At 31.8% G+C, this 22,388-nt stretch overlaps 2 protein-coding genes across 2 annotated transcripts in view; both read left to right on the plus strand.

Annotated features, from left to right (window-relative positions):
* LOC134710922 (uncharacterized) overlaps positions 1-22,388 on the plus strand; it is a 153,259-nt gene that overhangs the window by 115,965 nt on the left and 14,906 nt on the right. Inside the window, exons 84-93 of the mRNA XM_063571338.1 lie at positions 2,270-2,383; positions 2,648-2,761; positions 5,084-5,197; positions 6,603-6,716; positions 7,091-7,207; positions 12,802-12,915; positions 13,160-13,273; positions 13,638-13,751; positions 14,347-14,477; positions 15,096-15,464. Of these exons, the coding sequence (XP_063427408.1) occupies positions 2,270-2,383; positions 2,648-2,761; positions 5,084-5,197; positions 6,603-6,716; positions 7,091-7,207; positions 12,802-12,915; positions 13,160-13,273; positions 13,638-13,751; positions 14,347-14,477; positions 15,096-15,464 (1,415 nt within the window). The remainder of the gene's footprint in view (positions 1-2,269; positions 2,384-2,647; positions 2,762-5,083; positions 5,198-6,602; positions 6,717-7,090; positions 7,208-12,801; positions 12,916-13,159; positions 13,274-13,637; positions 13,752-14,346; positions 14,478-15,095; positions 15,465-22,388) is intronic.
* LOC134712010 (B-box type zinc finger protein ncl-1-like) lies at positions 7,654-9,503 on the plus strand. The gene has a single exon (XM_063573091.1). It carries the CDS (start codon positions 7,951-7,953, stop codon positions 9,496-9,498), a length of 1,548 nt encoding a protein of 515 aa, XP_063429161.1. The 5' UTR covers positions 7,654-7,950; the 3' UTR covers positions 9,499-9,503.

Here is a 22,388-nt window from a genome sequence, read left to right on the forward strand (position 1 = left end):
TTTGTCAAATTAGAAACATTGATAATTAGTTATTCACTTGCAAGTGAATGAGTCGACCTCTTTAAATCTGTATTCATGTGAACTTCAATTTAACCTCTAGCTAGAGATTGACAACGCATGCATTGTACGTGTACTGGTTATTTAAAGAATAAAAATGTCAACAATGAAAGGGAAACTACGGTACATCATTTGATTACTAATTCTATGCACATAAAATCATTCTTATACGGTTAAAATCAATGAGAAGCATCTATATTTAATCTATAAAATCAAATCAAACAGACCTTTGAAAATCCAATTGCACGTGTTGGTTTAATCTATTCATATCTTTAATTATGTTAACATCGCTTATGTGGTCATCTGAGGTTAAACCGATAGTTGATTAAATGGCGTCTGGACTAAAAGAGGAACGAAAGATACCAAAGGGACAGTCAAACTTATAAATCTAAAACAAACTGACAACGCCATGGCTAAAAACGGAAAAGACAAACAGACAAACAATAGTACACATGGCACAACATAGAAAACCAAAGAATAAACAACTCGAACCCCAACAAAAAATAGGGGTGATCTCAGGTCCTCCGGAAGGGTAAGCAGATCCTGCTCCTCATGTGGCACCCGTCGTGTTGCTTATGTGATATCAAATCCGGTAAATAGTCTCATTCGGTAGGTCACATTCATGAAAGGGAAGGGGATTGTAGTTACGACGTAAGGAACATATCCGATATCATTTGTGAAACGGTTATTCCATAACGGTCAACCAACTCGTGATGGCGTCCGTACAATTTAGGAAGGGATGATTTCAACTTCACTATTTGAAACTCTTGGTTTAATAGCTTCCTTGTAAGCAGTAACCCTCTATCAAGAAAATTATGATAGGAAATGCAAGCACGGAAATATTGTAAACACACGAAACGAACCTATATATTATCTACCCCATGCTCTGTAAACTGTTTATTTTAGACTTTTGATACTTTGGGTAAATGTTTTACATTGTTATAAATCAAATATGAGAATTTGAGTCAAATCGATGAGCAGCTAGTGCCCCTTTAATACATAATTTCTGTATGACTTTAAAAAAAAAAAGAGGGATTTATTACAACAACAATATTAGGAAACATATACATTCCCCATTTATATTTTCAACTTCATTAATGTTTTGATTTGAAATAAAGATATCGGTTGAAAGGTCAATTGTTTTGAAGGTCTCTCTTTTTAGTTTTCACACATATAAACATCTGCTATAGATATAGTTTTCAACTTACGGTTTTGATAAAAGGTGCTAAACATCGAGTTTCTCAATTTTTAATTTTTTGCTGGTGTGTTTTGTATATGCGACTTTTTGTGTTTCTTTAGTTCTTATAACGTGACTCTGTACTTTAAAAGATCTCGTCAGTATAATATTGTTCTATTATATGTCATTATGCTAAATTTCTACTATGAATTACAAAATACGTTGACCCAGACACATCAAACTTATCCAATCGCGTAGTGGAATGAACTATTTGTGGATTCTAATAAATTCTATATAACTTTTGGACTATTTTTTATCTCGGTCTATTTCTGAAATTAATTCGTACATACTTTTGATTTTTAAACCCTGTATGCTAACATTACCCATATGAAATTTTAAAATTGTTTGTATAAACATTGGACTTCAAATATATGTGACGTATAAGTTTTCTGACGTCAGACACGCGAATCAAAGCATGAGTTTGTAGATAGATGTGTTTGTGACCTGAAAAATTGTTCCTTTAAAATTTTTCACACGATGATGACTGCTGTACCCATATTTTGACTATTTTTTATTTATTATATCTGTTCAGTTCACGTATCATTGTAAATATTACGGAATATGATGAGACTGTCATCAAAGTGTGAGGTTTCGCGCCTTAAAACCAGGTTTAAACCACGATTTTCTATATTTGAAAATGCCTGTACCAAGTCAGAAATATGACATTTCTTGTCCATTCGTTTTTGATGTGTTTTTGCCCTGTGATTATGGACTTTCAGGTTATGTTTTCCTCTAAGTTCAGTATTTTTGTGATTTTACCTTTTCCATATTTTTCTTATTTGAAAAGAAGATGTTGGCACACATCTGTTTTCTTGTTTAAGTTATTTCTTATGTTCTGAGTTTCACATGTTATTATTCTTTCTTTCTTTCTTTTTTCTTTGACTGAAATATAGATTTGTGAATATGCGAAGTATCGGAGATAGAACTCGATTCTGAAAAGCCACTAGTTAATGATTTCCTTTTTTTTGTTTTCAGATATCGATGAATGCCAGAGTAAGCCATGTCAGAATGCAGGATATTGTAAAAATCTTCTAAATTCCTATAAATGTGATTGCTTACCTGGTTATGCAGGAATTAATTGTGAAAAAAGTAACTATTTTTCATGATAGTTGTTTTAATCGACATCATTTTTTAAACAATTGATAAACATGTATTTGAATATGTTTTATTACTTTTAAATTTTTATTATAGTTCTCTTGATTTAAATTTATGAAGCCATTTCTGTTTGTTATTATTTAATAGAAAGGTTAAATCAATATAGATAATGGATAAACAGGCATCAAATTTAATCATACGGATTTATATATCGCTAATAATAGATACCTCTATATCAGAGTTACTTATTCTTTTCAGATATAAATGAGTGCTCGAGCCAACCATGTAAAAACAATGCAACTTGTAATGATCTAGTGAATAGATATAATTGCACGTGTATACCGGGTTTTACTGGGTATAACTGTGATCAAGGTATATATTGTTCTTAAAATATAACCGACTTCGGAATTTAAAAGTCCATGAAACAGAATTAAATTTTTATTAGTCTACTAATGAATGTTTTGTAATTACAGATTTTCTTTCTGGTGTGTGTTAATGTTTAGGAGCACTGGTCATATTTATTAAAGCAATATGAGAAGATATGAAATGAAACAAATCTTAAAATACTAATTTGTTTGAAAAGCAGTATACTACTGTTGCCCTTATTATACATTTTCACCATAAGCCGATACCGAAACCAAAAATATAAGGGAATAGTAAATGTTTATAATGATAATTAGGCCAACCTTTTTACTCCATTATATTGTTTGAAATTTGAATACAAAAGACAAAGTATTACTTCAATTCACATGAATCTATCAGAAAACAAAGTTAAATTCAACCATTATTTAATTACAACAATGCAAGAAATATACAATAAAAGATGTTGATACAATAAATGTATGATGTACATTAAGCAGATTGCGTCGTAGGGTAATAGCTGTACATAGTTCTACAACAGGTTCCGACTATGTCTATTAAGATAATCTTTTATTTGATAAATTTATATTCGTCTGATGTAATGTTCTACATAAACTCTTCTGTACGAATCTTTTCATCGTCAAATTTGCGTTCGTGGTAAATAAATTAATGTTTATAGCATAGCTGCCTTACAGTATATAGTATTGCAATAGGATGTTCAAATGGATTATATGATATCGCAAAGTAAGTAACAATCACGAGAAAACGGTAAAATATCGTGTAGACCGATCACATCCATCAATATGTAAGTCATCGCGTCATTGTTATGACCAAGAAACAATATTTGATGTATCTTATTTTCTTTCCTGTGTCTCTTATTACTTACGTGTACATGAATACAGTGTATACGACGATGTCGACTATAAAACCATGCTTTGTTTTTGGTTGACGATTTATTATAAGGTAGGCGTCTTCCAATTCTGGCTAATCACCCTTCGTAGATTCCCATTTTTCAGCTGACGGATATGTTATCAGTGATCTGAAATCTTGATGAAGAATTGACCAAACTTCATGGTAGCTTTAGGAAATAAAGTTTTGCTAACACCAAGAACAAATAGAAAAAAAGGAATACTTTGAAAAAATAAAAGACTACTGTAAAGAGTATGCCCATTACAAATGTGTTAAAGTTAGTTTTTATTTTCTTGATAACAATTAAAAATATGAAATAATTTGCTTAAAAGTTGAGGATGAATATAACCTAGCACATCAAGAGAGGCATTCAAACGTGTACCAAAATGGAAAAGGAGAGAGAAAACATGAAAATGTATAACATACTGTTGAAAGTAGTTTTGCCGAAAGCACCATCAAGCTTTTTGGACCCCTTCCTCTGATACAGACTAACAGTAGTCATACAATTATAATAAGATAAAAAAATGTTTGCCTTCATAAGTATTTGGTTTGGTTCATTTGTTAATTAAAGGTTCCCTTTATATATATTTTATAGGAACGATATTGCACATATTGTAGAACTATGTACAGTTCTTTTCCATAGACGAATCAAAATTCATAATTAATGTACATCATCAATAATAAATTTACATCCACATCTTGATTGTAGATTACTTACTTAAGAGTATTTGATACTCGTTTATTTCAATTTTACTTTTTTGATAGATTCATGTTAAGTTTTGAATTGAATAAATTTTCCATTTAGTCTTTTAAATTTCTAACAATAAAATGGAGTAAAAGGGTTGAGTTAAATTTTACATTTTTAACATTTATCATTTACCTTGCTACTATTTTTGGTTTCGGTTCCGGTTTCGGTTTCGGTTTCGGCTTATGGTGAACATATCTAATTATGTTCTCTTACTTGTATGCATATGAAAATGTTCACTTTACCACTGCATAAGGTCTACCATCATCACTTAAAATACATTTGAATGCATGTATCGTAGTTGACGCTTATGATGTGGTCGTATCCGGTCTCGCTCCTTATGATTCATTCAGTTTTTGCTCGTAACGTTGATTTGTCTTCTTAATTGATTGATGAGATTTAGACATCGTTGCTATAATTAAAGATCGTTTCCACCAATTCCTTTAATTACTTTGAATGCCGTTAACTTCTAATTTTGCAAAAAGAATGAATCATATACGCTTTTTGATATTTATGAGAAAAAAAACGTATAACTTATATTTCAACAGATATCCAGATCATCAGGTTGTGTAGGATTTTTTTTTCAGATTTTTCGAATTATTTTATGTTTTATTTTTTCATTGATTTCTTCCCATTTTTATTCCTCATTTCAATAAGTTTACTCTTAATATAATTATTAGATATCCAAGAATGCTTCAGTAAACCTTGTCAAAACGGAGGACATTGTAATGACCTTATAAATGATTATCACTGTTCGTGTCCAGCTGGTATTTCTGGTAGAAATTGTCAAAATAGTAAGTATGTTTAGAAATAAATTGAGACATTTTCTAAAACATGTAGAAGGACAGTGTAAAAACACAGGCAACAAAAAAGAGGAGTAAATGAACACGGAGTCGTATTACTAGTTAAGGATAAATGGGTGATTTTGGCAAGCCATAAGTCAATATAATTTGTCTCCAAAAAAACATTTTCATTATCTATACTGCTCATTTATAAAAAAAAAATCAACAAATCTATTACAATTATTAATTGACATTTACACGCTCGTCCCTTTTACCAAATTATTTTAATGTCATATTTCCAATAACGTTCAATGTAAAACAAGCAATAACGTGCATATATTTTTTACTATAACTATAAGATTCCTACCAACGGTTTTTTTTCTTTCAATGAGACAACAGGGAGACGTTTTGTTTGAAAATACATTAAATTTTATCGATGTTATCTTTATTGGGAGATAAAATGATACAAAAGAAGAAGACAATGTCGTCTTATTTTATTCTTCAACTCTTGTTTAAAAATTCTAACGACGAACGAATGCACTAGGTTTTGATTTAAATACTATGCAGTCACCAGGTATAGGTTGATAATAATATCAAATTGTATTAAATGCTAAGGACATTTGAACTCGGACAATAAATGGGTCAGGGTTTTTTTGTCTTTCAAAATCCAAACCGAAGTTGATAAGTGAAGTTTGTAGAGAGACTCCCAACAATGAAATTGTTCTGTTGCTTGACATGTGCGTATAATGCAACAAGTTCTGATGATAATCTTCACCATCCTCCAAGAGGAGACGTTTAGGATGGCAAATATTATTTTAAGTAAAATAAACAAGATAAAAACCAATATTTGATTCGGGGTTCATTTTTGACGAAGAGAGTTTATTGGCTTAATAAACTGAATATTCCCCAAATGAATCATTTGATGTACACCAATGTAAATATACTGGCTTCCTTGTTAATTGCAATGTCGGAATCTGCAAGTCCACATGGACCCAGTGATAACGTTGTCAGTATTGTACTTGCATTATTAAAATGAAAAAGTTCAGTTACAGCATGTATTTGTCTGTAAAATTAAGTAAAAGTATAGAATACTTTGGTTCTTGTGATTTTTTTTAATCGTATCTATAAATTCAAACCCCCACAATAAATTAAATATAGTATGATCAACTAAATGTAACAAAGCAATATTTTAATGAAATTACCAAATATTAATCTTTTGAATGATCTTAAATCTCAATTTAATATTTCTTTTGGTGTAAAGATCGTTCTTGCATATTTAGTATAGATGTTTTATAATACTAGTCACATCTGGAGAAAAAACGCAGTATGGTGAAGGTTTTTTTTTATTTCAGGCGATATTCAAAATATTCATTAGATTTATTTTTAAAGTTCTTGAATTAATTTAATTTTTTATTAGATATTGATGAGTGTCTCAGCCATCCATGTCAAAATATGGGAACGTGTGTTGATAGGATAAATGGATATACCTGTACTTGCTTGAATGGTTATACGGGTATCCATTGTCAAATAGGTAAACATTATTTATACTTATATATGACAAGAAGATTAACATGTCAATGCAATTTATTATTTTAAAATATTAAAAAGCATGGTAAATTAATGAATATTTTTTAAGTAGCGGAATAAGATAAAGAAAACATAAAGAATAAACATTCGAGGAGAAACCGGAAAAACCATGGCAAATAAACATAAAAAGACAAAATACTACATACACACTATAAGATTTGAAACATACCTCCTCGAAAACAGGGTTGTTCTCATTTTACCCGGTTATCCGGAAGATTAAGTCTTTTGTAACTTTAAACTAGCGGAATCTCTTCTTATTTGAGCCATTAATATCAACACTTTATTAATAAGTTTTAAACAATGTTTATTTATTTACAGATATCGATGAATGTGCAAGTTCACCATGTTCTGCTAGTGGAGGATACTGCGCTGACCACGTCAATGGCTTTACTTGTCTATGCAAGAAAGGTTACACAGGGAGGCTGTGCAGTTCAGGTTATTTTTTAAAATTATCAATAAAACTAAAATCAAAATATAGAAAATTTTAAATCAGTTGCCTCCGAAGCACTTTTCTATACCTATCTTCACCAAAATTGCTAAAAGCTAAAAAATGACGACTAAGGAGGTAAAAGACCAAAATCAATTAAAAAATATAATGACAAAAAGTACCAAAATTCCATCTCTGGTTGACTCTAAGAGATTTCGAATCTTCGTTTCAATAAAATATAACAACAAAAATGAATCGAGGTACATGTTTATATAAAGTGATTTAGAAGACCCCTAGCAGTAACAAATGTCTGTTTTGAAAGACTTGTTCAGGGTACGGGTAAAGCTTAATCTGTAAGTACAAACAAATTTCTAATTCAGTACTTGCAGTTTTAATGTATTACTACATTTAAAAGAGAAATTTTGAATAGCATAAAAATCGTTCAATTTTGAATATATATAACACAATGATATTCCTTACTAAGCAAAATTAAAACAAAACATATAAGATTACAAACAGCCCTTTGCAAAGTATTAATTAAGCGTGATACGTAATTGATATGCGTTTTAAATGAGAATAACACAAATGAATATCAAGGTCCACTAATTTACTAATACAGTTATAGAAGTGTGATGATTCCTTTGTCGTTCATTCTTACATTTCATTAATCTTAAATGTAATATCAAAGTTACACTGTTAAAATTAATTATTTCGTTATTCGCACAAAATTTTCGTTTAGAGAAAAGGAATAATGGCAGGAATCGGACATTCTCTAGATGAAAAGGGCCCTAGAAAAGTGTTTTGTCTACAACATAAAACAGAGGAAGTAATATTTTTCTGCAATATATGTGAAAACCTTATTTGTCGAGATTGCATTAAACAGTTCGTTCATGAACACAATCGGGACTCAAAAGGAGAAGAATCTCAGTTTATAAAATTCAGCGAAAGAGTTCCAAAATCAAAGATATCATTACAAAAGTATTTAGAGAATGCAAACAATGATCGACTTCCTAAATTACGAGACAATCTGACTAAGGTAAAAGAACTAAAGGAAAATAAGAAAGCAAACAACACACAGTTGAAGAAACAAATAAACGAACGAGCAGATGCAATGATAAGGGAAATAAATGATATTCGATCGAAACTTATCATCGAGAGTGATGAAATTCAGCTTGACAATGATAAAGTGCTCACTGACAAGCAGTTTACTATTGAAGAGCATATAAATATGTTTGAAAGATCTCAGGTTACAGGGAAGAAGTCGTTGGAGAAAGGTAGTGAACAAGAAATCATCTATGAGGAAATCAAAGTACGCGATTTTATTAATAATCGGGAGCCTCTTGATATTGAAGACTCGGTTGATTCTCCAAAATATGTCGTGGGAGATACCGATTATATTGTCATCAAGCAGATGATAGGTAATGTGTTTTCCACAAAAAAGAAAGAACCAAAAAAGATAGACACCAAGTTTGAAGTTACTGCTATTCCATTTTCGTTTGGAGATATTGATATTGAAGGTATGTGTCCAATCAGTAAGGACAAAACATGGGTTCACCCAAGAAAATCAAACAAATGTTTCCTCGTTAATCGCTACGGTGCAAAAGATAAGGATATGGATGTCGGATTTAGCATTACAAGTTTTGCTCTTTGTCCGAATGGAGATTTATATTTATCGGACCTTACTAACCAAAACATAATGCTCCTGAAACCGAAAACGAAACCTAAAATGGTATACAGTACGGCTACGTCTAGGTTATTTCCAGTTGGCATTTGCCTGTGCAAGAATGGAGACCTATTAATGTGTCAGGTGGATGAATACACATATAAGGCAAACGACAAAAGCAGGCGAATGGTACTGCGCATGAATGATAAATTCAAGAAACAACTTCAGATTGACAGAGCCAAGGATGCTTCCAGGTATTTTGTATTACCTGAAATCGTTGTTGAAAACAAAAATCGAGATATTTGTGTGCTTAATCGAACTGACACTAAAACGGGAAAAGTAATGGTCTTTAGCGACGATGGTTATTTAAAGTTTAACCACTCAAAATCCGCAGGACCATTTAATCCAACAGGAGTTTGTTGTGACAGTGAGGCAAACATAATTATATCGGATGCAGCAAGTCACTCCGTTTACATACTTGCACCTGATGGCAAATTCATTCAAGACTTTGCACCGAGTGAAATTAGTCCTACGATTCCATGCACCATAGCTATTGATTCTGAAAACAAACTGTGGGTGGGATGTTTCAATGGCAATGCTTTTGTTATTATTTACCGTAGACCGATAGAGATTTGAAGCTTCTTTTTGAAATTTTTTATCTGTCAACTTAACGTTTGTATTAATAAATTTGTAAACAAAATCGATAGTTTTATTATTTTTTTCTACTATCTTTTTCTTTCTGCTACAATTGGTATCATGGGGTAAGTTTGCTATGAAAACCCAACAACACTTTATATATTATCACACGAAATCTAGGGTCACAATACGGTCTTGAACAGCTTGAACATGTTATGTTAGTTTAAATTGACCCAGTTGCAAAACAGTTTGAATGTGAGTCCAAAATGCACACAATTCCTGGATTGATTGATTGATTGTTGATTGCTTTTCGCCGCTTCAATAAGGGCTTTTGACACAACATCTATCCAATATGTATAAAGTGATATAACTTCACTCTTAAGATGATAAAACTGTATTTAAATTCGAGCAGAAATCTATGCAGAGTGTATTTTACACGGATGGGTGTGTTTTGTCGGGAACTCTTTGTTTTGATGCTGACGAACATTTATATCATATGAATTCACAAACTCTTGTTCAATATGGTCGCTTATTATTCCTAAATTTTATAAGCACATACTTCATGGGGAGTGTGCTTCGATTGGAACAGAAATCGCCTTCACTCCCGAAATCCTCTCAAATTTTGAATGGGGGTTAATGCTACTCAATTGTGTTTTATGTGCAATAATATATGAATTGATGTTTCGTGTTTCATATTTTTCTCTTAGTTATGTTGCATTGTATCCTTCTCTGATATACAACTGCCTCTCCTCCCTTTCCCTCCTTCATTGTATATTTTTAATGTTACACCGCTTTTAGGGAAGTTCTATCAGAACTGTTTTCAGAATTAGTTCAGTTCTCAGAAAGGGTAAATTGTATGTTGGCTACGATCATCAATGTGGGACATTATTAAGTATTTGGTTTAATCTTATTGGATCTATTAAGTTTGTCATAAATGTCCATGCAAAAACTCTTTTAGAATTTTCATTATTGTTTCTAGTTCATACAATGTATTATTAAAGAAAAATGGACAAATATGTGGGTTTTTTTTAATAAATAAAATAATCTAAACCTTTTACTTTCATTAGATTAGTTTATTGTGTGTGAAAGGCTCTACAATACCATGATAAACAAACAACTCAAATACTTGCAATTAATATCTATAAAACTCAAATATAATACATATAATTTTTTTTAAAACAGTAAAACTTTATTTGCAAATGTTAGGGCAAAATTTATTTATCAATATAAACTTGATTCATTCCTGCAACATCCTTGACATGTATTATTAGTGGCATTTTATCGGTAAACCATATCCGTATTTGAGAATGGTATTATTTTGGTAAACCGTATCCGTATTTCAGAATAATACACTTTCCACTTCCACATCCTATCCATATTCTGTCATCCGGGTCTTTTCCTAAAGATATCGGCATAAGGCAACCTCCTTTCTCGGTTATCAGAAGGTGTAAAAACTCACCCCCGTCTGAAACAATTTCTACGACGTTGTTAGCAGGATCAGCGATAACAATGTTTGAATGCCTTGTACAACAAACGGAAGATGGGTCAAATGGCATACTAGCTCCTCTATGCTCATAAACAAAACGTAGTTTGCCTGTACCGTACAGAACACACACACGCCCTTTGTCGCTTGCGATCTTATCGACAACACATACGTCACCGTTAAGGTTTTCGGCCACAGCTATTGGAAGAGTAAATATATTCTCACCCTGTTCATCTAACTCAAAGGTTACTTTCTCCTTGAATTCCTTTGTCATTCGAACTACTTTTCTTTGACTCTTTGATGTGGTATTATAAATCCATTCATCGGTTAAACATATTAAAACGTCTTCGTCGGAACAGACGATTATACCTATAGGATGCAGAGAAAGTGTTATTTCGGTATGAAACTTCTTGGAAGAGTCCATTGAAATTATACGGTTTATAGAATAGTCCGTCATATAAATTTTTCCATTCTTTGATAGTGCAAAGGACGTAACAACAAAACCGAAATCAAGGGCCGACATTTGATGACCATTTACGTTAACCAGTGTGTTTCTACTTCCTTTCTTTGGATGCAGCCATGCAACCTCGCTTTTGATTGGACAAATCCCCACTATATCTTCAATACCACTGACAAACATTGAAATTTTCTGAACTTTAAGTTTAGGACGTTTATTATCTTCATTAGACAAATCTCTGATTTCCGATAAAACAGTTCCAAACATTTGCTTTAAAACAAGTTCATTCAAATCTCCGTCAACAAATATGGGGCGATCGATATCTTCGTAAATATCAATAGGTTGGAAGTTATGAAGTTGTCTTCTCAATTCTAAATCTTCATGGATAACTTCTTCATCAAAGCCATGTTCAAGGGCTCCTTTTGCAAATGCATCAGCACGTTCAAAAATATCTATCCGTGCGTTGATTTGTGAAATTTTCTTTTCTATAACTGTTAAGTTTTTTTCGTGAAGGAGTTCACTCCTGTTCATCAGTTTTTCGCGAATTAGAGTTATATTTTCAATCATTTTGTCTGCTCTTGATACTATTTCTGTGAGCATGTCTTTAGTATCGTGATCTTTTGTTTCTTGTAGCGTAATAACATCTTGCAAATTTTCACGCAATCTCGGTAGTCGAACGTTATTTAATGTAAGTAAATTGTCGGTCAGACATAATCTTGAATCTCCTACCTTTTCTTTGAATTTTAAATAGCTGTGCAGTTTATGCTCCTGTCTTACGCATTCTCTGCAAACTAAAATTTCGCAGTCATCGCAGTATAAAATCACATCTTCTGTTTTATGAGTTTTACACAATACATTAGGGGACGCCATTCTCCTATCAATTCATTTAGAGAGTTCAAACTGAGAATTTCATTCTTTGCCATTATATATGAAATGAAAGGTACTATTGTTTATCTTTAAATGGATCGCTTCATGTATGTTAAAGTTAGTTGTCTATGCGAAAAATACATTTATAGAAAATTAACGAACGTTGACATTTTAAATTTTAAATTTTTGCGGCTCATGTGTCGTTCATGTTACAACCTTTAACTCTCCATTTTAAACTACCTTTTTTGAATCAGAAATCCGTATATAATTTATATCCACATTTCTTTAAACGAATATGATATTTGTGCATTTTTTTATTTCAAAGTATTGTTTTCTCTGTCATCAAACAGTGTTGATCCTCTTATGGTGACGTTATCTATTACAAACAGCCTAACAGCTTATATATCCTAAAATTTACTTTATTGTTTCATGATATAAAAATGTATTATAGCTTAGAAATAATATTAAAAATAACACCATTTTTTTTTCTTTTTAGTTATTGATAATTGTGCATCCTCTCCTTGTGTCCACGCAACGTTTTGTATAAATGCACTGAACGATTTTAATTGTAACTGTAAGCCTGGATTTACTGGAAAGCGGTGTGATGCAGGTAAGTAAGAAAATATTATGATTAGTTTAATAGGTTTTTTGTATTATGAGCAAGCTTTTGGGTCGGTTCCTAGTCAATACATATAAACTTAAAAAGGTTTCATTTTCTGGAGAGAAATGATAAACTTTTCCATTTACAAAAGTCATATATTTTCTTTGCGCCTTTACATGAAAAAATATTATATAAGATCATTCAGTAAAATCACGTACATGTTTAGATTTGTATCAATGATATGTATTTGCAGATATTGATGAATGTAGGAGTAGGCCATGTTCAAATGGAGGTACCTGTATAGACAGAGTAAACAGATATATATGTCATTGTCGTACAGGATATACTGGACAAGTATGTGAAAAAGGTAAAAAATCAAACTATTTCTTAGAAGCTTTAAGTTTACCTTATATATCTCTAGTATTTAGGTTCGCAGAATTGTACATAATTTATGGGGTCACATATAAATGTGTCAAAGTGCTGTTTTTTTATTCTATAAAGTTCATCAAGTCTAAAACCTTGCATTTAGATATAATCTAATCATAGTTTTATGATAAACTTACTTCACAATGAAATACTTTTTATTGGATTATTACAACTGTATATGCTTTCCATTCTTTTTTTCATTTTATGTAATAATATTTTGATTTTGTATTCAACATTTTAATCCTTATTATGTCCGTATCATTACTAATCATACAATCTTTATTTTACACTTTTGTTAATTTTAGACATTGATGACTGCGTTAACCACCCTTGCAAACATGGCGGATCATGTGTTGACCATGTGAATGGTTTTAGTTGTCAGTGTTCTCAAGGTTACAGAGGTTTTCTGTGTGACAAAGGTATGTTCAGCTAGTACATGTTTTCTGTTTGAAAACAGCGTACACATAATTTAACTGATGCGGATATGTTGAATGTCGAAAAGGCATGCGTATCATTCTTATAACTAAAAGCTTCAAGAAAATCTACTTTTGTTCGCATTTAAGGGTTAATACAACAGCATCTTATAATTAGCGTGAAATATCATATATTTCCATCTTGCTCCAGGGAGGAATTGTTGTGCGAAATTTATTTCTTTTTAAATACAAATTCAGCATACAGTAAATAGTGATAGGATAAGCCTATCCTGGTAATGCAACCGGTCTCACTCATGTTTATCACCGTATATAGCTCTGCTATCTCAAAGATGTAGATGGGTACCTTTTTAAGGTTTTATTTCGTATCAAATTAATTAATTACACCGTGTAATCTTATGTTTGAAGCCAAATAAACATAAGCAATCCATATCGACATATAAACATCTTAAAAATGACAAAGCTGTAGAACATTAAAATCCAAGAGACAGTGGTAAGATCCGCGCAGGGTTAAAAGATGATATATTCCATTTTCGAAAGATGATGTAGAATATTTTTAAATATTTCGTTTTTAACTCTTCAGGTATCAATCTTTGTCATCTTCAGCCTTGTAAAAATAACGGTAAATGTACAGCTACAGGTCACACGTACCTTTGTACATGTTCTAATGGATGGACTGGTGTTAATTGTGAAACAAAGGTTATAAAGGATCAGGTATAATATTAGTTACATAACAAAGTAAAAGTAAATTTAAAACTATACAATATTTATAAAAACGATGGGTTAGAGGATAAGCAGTTTTTATCAAAAGAAAAAGTATGATAGAGGTTTAATGAAGTAACTAGTGTCATATATTTGTCAATTGAACAGCTTCTGTAGAGCGATATGTATAAAAGTAATTCAAAAGTGCCTGGTTTTCCTTGTATTCATTTCTTTTTCGAACATTAAAAGTGTATTCATCAGTCATTGTTATACATACATGTTTCTCGTTTCTGGTTTTGTTTATATAGATTAGACCGTTGGTTTTCCCGTTTGAATGGTTTTACACTAGTAATTTTGGTGCCCTTTATAGCTTGTTGTTCGGTGTGAGCCAAGGCTCCGTGTTGAAGGCCGTACTTTAACCTATAATGGTTTAATTTTTAAATTGTTATTTGGATGGAGAGTTGTCTCTTTGGCACTCACATCACATCTTCCTATATCTATTACATTCACTATGAACAGTTAAACAAAGATTAGTGCATGCGAAAATACTCCAGTAAACCAATGAGACGATAAAAGTTTGTTGAACACTGTTTGCAATTCCTTAGTTCATATTCATCATTTTATTTTCAGAATTGTTATGAAACTGATTACGCAGACTGCAGTTGTATGCTTTCGAGAGATCCATCAAAAAAGGTGTTCATCGCCAACGTTATCAACAAGCGCAGTATTATTTCGTGTCTAGTAGGAACATTAATTGGCTTGTTATCAAGTGTAGGTGGCTACTTTATGTTTCTCAAATTTTGTTCTGGAATGGCTTCATCTTGGACACCTCCAAAATGGCCGAAACGTATCATTCCATCTGATTACCCGACAAGATGGCCTACATATCCTGACAAACATCTGGCTCCTGTTGAACGTCATGGACCTACTAACATCTACAGATCGTCAAATGAAAGTTTTGAGTTTGACAGGAGGGACTACACAAACAAACATGACTGGTAAAAACAATGGGACAAACTTTTTATAGAACTTATTTACTGTTTTGCCAGATTTTATAATATTGTATCCGAACAAAAATGTATTTGTCTTTGTATTTGTATCAATATTAGCCTTGCTTTGTTTTACTGTTAAGAAGCTACGCATTTGTTATCTTTTTATTGTTATTACATTTTGTAGTTACATGTGTATTGATATTTTATAGGCCTTTTTCAAGTAATATCATAAGTTAGAAGCTATTTTTCTACGGGTCTGACCACTTAAAAGATATGTTTAACGGTACTATTCTTTTACATGTAGAAACTCATGCATGTAACAAAACTAATGGTTTTTATTCATAATTATGGTAATGAAATTGGGAACTCATAATGGCGTCTGTATACAATCAGTTAGTTATTAGAAATGAAGGAACACATAAGCTAGGACTTTTTAGACAGCAAATTATGTTTCAAGGCTTTTTGCACTTTAATTCATGTCAACAAAAAATGTATACACCTTCTGTTGCAGGTTTGTCTAAATATAGTTAAATGTTGCAGCTCGGAGTCGTTACACATTTTGAGTCTATTTCAAAGGCCATATAGATTGTAATCTTCTTGGACATTAATCCATTTGGTTTAAAAATTATCAACTGAGAGTGTTCCTAATGTACGTTTTGAGTTGACTTAAATTTGTATCATACCTTCTCTTGAAGAATGACATGCAGTATGTAGACAGTTTTTCGGTACTAGAACGATTTTAATGACACTTTTTAATTCTGAATGTAATGTTTAATTAAAATGTGAAGTAGGTTTACTCTTCAGTTGCAACACCCCTCATTTAAGGCAGGGCTTATACTATAGTAGTTATCTTCTTACATGCGCTCTGATTATTTGTGCTTTGTTTAATGTATCTGTTTTCCAAACCCTATCGATACTACTAAAAAAATTGTTTAACTGGAAACATTTGAAAAATACTGGAAATTTTATTTAACATGTGAATAAAAGGAAATAATGGTAAACGTCAGGGAGACAGAAAATTGCAAAGAAAATTTAGATGAACAAAATACACGCAATAAACGTTTGGTGTTTAAAAAAACGGTTCTGGTTTGTGTGAAAAAATATCCCTTCAAATTTGAAAAAAAACAATCAAACAACACCTCTGTTATTGTCGTTCTTCATCTTGGCGTTCCTTTATACAGGACAATAAATTTAAAGATCTATGAAAACGTATTGTTATCATATCATATACATATTACAGCTTATCGTCTTGATTTCTTTATTACATACAAACTTGTGTTATGTATTATTTAAAAAGATTTGAACGGTAATAAGTACGTTAGAGACTAAGGAATGGTGGTAAGCTCAAAGTAATCTATTTAAATAAATATAATCATTTAAAGTTCATTTCTGTCATTAAACGTTTAACAAACACTTGTGGTATTAATTTTTATTTACTAAAGAAATATCGCATTCTTCTATATCAGTACCTCCTACCAGATTTTGTTATTTGTGCAAATGCCATTGTGGTCAAATTTTACCGTTCAAATCATTTTAAATAAAAACAACGAGAGAACAGTGTGAATTATTAAATGTCATGGTTTACAAAAAAATCAAGATACGTAAATTCATCATATATATATATAGCCTATAAAGGATATTTTGGTCATCATTCACAAGAAACTACCTCTTATTCATTCTTCTTTTTCATTACCAATATTTGAGACCGATAACATTGGATAATTAATCGACGCTGAATGCTATTTATTGCTATGTAACCCCCATTTAAAATATCTAAAATGTTATACTGATCAAAACAGAATATTTTTAATGATTTAAAATGATACAATAGTCTAGCTATATTTCATTTGTTCAGGTATCACTAACATATATAGAACTCAAAAAAAAATCTCACAAAGAAACCATTCATTGAATATTCTACTTAAGATGGTAAAAAATAGCCAGCTCAAAGTCAACAGAACTATATTCAAACATGACAAAAAATTTGTCTGAAACAAAAAAATCTACACAATAAGCTGTAATAGCTGTTATCGCTATTTTGTGCATTTTTCCTTTGATCTTTTTTGTGATAATTTTCATATCATGCTTCTCGATTGATATGGAAAAATTATCGCTAGAAACTAAGGACTCCGGGAGGCCACGTGGCGTTGTTAACGAAATTGACATTGAAATTGACAACGTCGTCATAGGTAAAATAGCGATAAAAAGATTATCATTGGTCATCTCAACTCGATTGCTTTTCTCACTTTCGCTGTACCAGCTCAAGCGAGAAAATCAATCTCGTTGAGATAATCAACGATAATCTATAATTATCCGCAGTCGAAACTTGAGCGTGTGTCTAGACATTCAGATGTTAAGATGTTTATTTTATATTTTCATTAACACTTCGTTAACGACCTTACGGTGTAAAAACAGCAATGAATACAAAATTGCGGAGGTGTCTTGACGTTCCAAATCTATAAAAAAAAAATCTGGCTCTTTCTGACGGACAGAATGAAAAATTGACAACAACAAAAATCATGCGATGGTATAAGTTCTTGTTTATTTTTTATTTACATTCTTCTTTCTGTTTAATTACTTTCATTAAAAAAAGTTAATGCTTAAGAATTTTACCACCTACACGTGTTGTAGTAATTTATTCGTAATTGATTGTAAGTTTTTTGTCACTTATCTACTTAACTTTCTCAACAACCAAAGCACCTGCTTTATTTACTTACATGACTTCCTAGTTCTAGATTAACGATTTACCAATGTTAAAATTCAATCAATAATTGTTTCTTTTTAATTTTTATTGGTTATCAATTGACGAGAGTGAATGGAGAGTGTTGTAGGAAGAGGAAGATCATAATTCATTCATGTATATTTATACTGGCATGAGAGCAAAACATGTGAACACGGTACTCCATGTCAACTTCTCGGTGTATACATGATAAAATATTTTATAAGATATTGACCTTAGGAATCAATAGATTTCGAAAATTCCCCTCTAATGATAATTTGGGTCACCTAGGTTCCCTTCCTTGCATTGCTGATTCGTTTATTATGTGCGAGTTCAAGCTTTGATATGTATGGTTCAAATTTAACTTCAATTCTTCTGAGTTATTAATGAGATGTCTCCTTTGAGTATTTTCTACGACTGCATTTTCATTTTATAATGTATGTACAGTATCAGGATTTGGGACACCATTTCTAGTTCGAATTTCTACTTCGTAGCATTAATAGAAAAAAGGCAGGAATTCTGAAATGGAGCCGATTTACCATTTCAGCAATTCGACTAGATTGTACATCTGGTTTTAATCGTAGCTTTTGCTATTGTAAGGTTCTCCCCATCTACTAACATTGCAGAGAAAAGCAAAAAAACAATAAAAAAAAACATTGAATTCATCATATAAAGAAAATAACTCTTGAAACAAGTCGTTTCATTTTGATCAAGAGGATATTATGGGAATATTTTTGCATTGTTAGATTTTTTTCTAATAGACGGTTTTTAAGATTTTATTATTCAAACTTTCACTTTGAATCCTCTGATTTCTAAAAGATATATCCCCATGTACTATTTCCTAGAAATCCTTTTTTTTTCAAATGTATATTATCAGCATTTGAAGTTGTCGTCTGAACCTTTTGATCAAGTGGCAAAATTGGAAAAGATTTATAAAAAATAAAAAAATATTGACCGGATTTTTCACATTGTAAATCATGTACATACTATAAAGTCATAATTTAAGTATGTAAAACATGATCTTTTGTTGTTGAGAAAGTTAAGTAGATACGTGACCAAAAAATCGTTAATAATTCAATTATAAATTATGAATTAAAACGAGCTTGTGCGGGGTAGTATTTAACATTTTACTTTCTGAATTGCAATAATGAATCAGCAAGAAATAAGTGAAAGTGTATATACCACTGCATGAATAGTTGTATTTTAATTTGGTAGGTTGGTCTTTACATTCTTAAATTTACGGCAGATTTTCTCTATCTGTGTGATTTTTAAGATGTTAGACCATTTTGAAGTTGTCAAGTAGTCCTTGCTGAAGCTAACGGACGATAGACCCCTAGTGATGGTAATAAATCGAACACTCATCATAGATACCAGGATTGAAATTATATATTTGCGCCAGACGCGCGTTTCGTCTACAAAAGACTCAACAGCATTGAGTGGCTTGGTCACCTCTGTGTCAATATTATTGCTGATGGTCAGTCATAGATATATATAGTCGGCCTATATATCGATTCTTCACATTCGCCATATTTATAACATACTTTAAAGTCATATGAAAACTCAAATAAAAAAACATGATGCATATGTTTTTGTCGAGCCTGCAACTTTTGTTGCAGAAAGCTCGACATAGGGATAGTGATCCGGCGGCGGCGGCGGCGGCGGTGTTAGCTCACTTCTTAAAAGCTTCATATTTTAGAAGGTAGAAGACCTGGATGCTTCATACTTTATATAAAGATGCCTCATGTTACGAACTTTCCGTCAGTCACATGGCCAATGTCCTTGACCTCATTTTCATGGTTCAGTGACTACTTGAAAAAAAGTTAAGATTTTTTGTAATGTTAAATTCTCTCTTATTATAAGTAATTGGATAACTCTATTTGGTATGTGCGTACCTTGCAAGGTCCTCATGCCCGTCAGACAGTTTTCACTTTACCTCCACCTCATTACATGGATCAGTGAACAAGGTTAAGTTTTGGTGGTCAAGTCCATATCTCAGATACTATAAGCAATAGGTCTTGTATATTTGGTGTATGGAAGGACTGTCAGGTGTACATGTCCAACTGGCAGGTGTCATCTGACCTTGGTCTCATTTTCATGGTTCAGTGATTATAGTTAAGTTTTTGTGTTTTGGTCTGTTTTTCTTATACTATATGCAATAGGTCTATTATATTTGGTGTATGGAATGATTGTAAGGTGTACATGTCTAGCTGACAGGTGTCATGTGACCTTGACCTAATTTTCATGGTTCAGTGGTCAAAGTTAAGTTTTTGAGTTTTGGTCTATTTTTTTCTAATACTTTATGCATTAGTTCAACTATATTAGGTGTATGGAAATATTTCATGATCTATAGTCTGTTACGCAGGTTTTATTCGACCTTGACCTCATTTTCACGGTCCATTGCTAAGTGTTAAGTGTTTTGGTCTGGGTTTTTTTTGAAGATTATAAGCAATAAGTCAAATATATTTGTTGTATTGAAGAATTGTTAGCTGTACATTTCTGCCTGGCATGGTTCATCTGACCTTGACCTCATTTTCATGGTTCAATGATCAATGTTTCATTTTCTTGGTTAATGTTGAGTTTATGTGACAGTTGTAATAAAGCTTTATATTTAGGTCTATCAACATAATATCAATGATTAGAAAAGGAGGCGAGACATTTCAGCGTGTGCACTCTTGTTTATAACTATAAATGGATAGTTTTCATTATAAAACTGTTATACATTTTACATTACTAATTTTTGGGTCCCTTTATAGCTTGCTGTTCGGTGTGATCCAAGGCTCCGTGTTGAAAGCCGTACCTTGGCCTTTAATGGTTTACTTTATAAATTGTTATTTGGACGGAGAGTTGTCTCATTGGCACTCGTACCACATCTTACTATATCTAGATTTTCAGCCAATTTCCTGAATGACAAAAACGATTTCAAAGAAGCATTCCTTAGTAATTCTTTGACTGATTGCCCGAAATTTCATTTTTTACACCTTTTAAATGTCTGCTATTCGTCTATAATGAAATTTATTTGATAAATATTGTCTAAAGCTGCAGTTATTTGATTTTAAATAGATATGTAAAAACGGCGAATATGTGTTCCCCGTTGACAAAAAATAGGAAATTTCAAACACCCTTTAATCCAACTTTTCAGACGATTTTACTCAAAACAAACACGTTTTCAAAAGGTAAGAATATTTTGCATTTGAAGTTATCTTCATATAGAAATATCAGTATACTTCAAAAACATAAAAGACCTGAACATAAACTGAAGAAAACATGGAAAGATATGGCGAAAATTCTGTGATTTTGATTTTTCCACATTTAGAAGAAGTTTACTTTATTTCAATTTCTTGCTTCCAGGAAGCAATTCACCGACATGTTTTCCGTATGCAAGTGACCTTAGCGTGACCCTTCTCGTAAAAATCCGGTAATCACAATACGCATGGATCTGTCACAGAAAACTAAGTTCATGATATATATATGCGATGGTTCAAGAATTGGATAAACATTATTTTTCACCAGTCAATCGTTTCATATGACTTTAAGGTTAACTCGAAGTCCTTTTGGATAATTTTGGTAACTTCTTAAGCGTCTTTATCATATGTCAAGCTGTACAACGCCTTCAGTGTTTAAAAAACATTAAAACAATTTCAACTGCTGTCGAAGAAGGTGTCTTGTTTGGAACATTTTCATTTGATGAGATTGAAATAATAAATATCAAAATACGTTTCTCAGTTTTCTGTAATGTCGCCTGGCCTATGTTTTCTGGAATAACAAATTTTGTATTAATGCGAGATGAAGAAAACAAGTATCAGTAAAAAACATAAACGTTCCGAAACTTTGAATCAAATGATCGTAATAAAAAGGCTAAACCGTCCTAGGTTAAAACACTTAGAACCGTCTACGATGGATAGTTGTCTTAATGGCAATCATACTACTACTACTACGGTAGTTATCTTAATGGCAATCATACTACAACTACTAGTTGTCTTAATGGCAATCATACTACAACTACTATTTGTATCAATGGCAATCATACTACAACTACTATTTGTCTTAATGGCAATCATACTACAACTACTAGTTGATTTTGGTTGCTGTCTGTCAGATTTGTTTTTCTTATTTTTGTTTTGTCATTATTAAGATGATTCAACGTTTATCGGATGCACTAGCTCAGTCTAACTTCCCCAACGATCACATTTTTTGTATTCCAATTGAACACAT

This window comes from Mytilus trossulus, chromosome 3, assembly GCF_036588685.1.
Source record: "Mytilus trossulus isolate FHL-02 chromosome 3, PNRI_Mtr1.1.1.hap1, whole genome shotgun sequence".
Taxonomy (NCBI): domain Eukaryota; kingdom Metazoa; phylum Mollusca; class Bivalvia; order Mytilida; family Mytilidae; genus Mytilus; species Mytilus trossulus.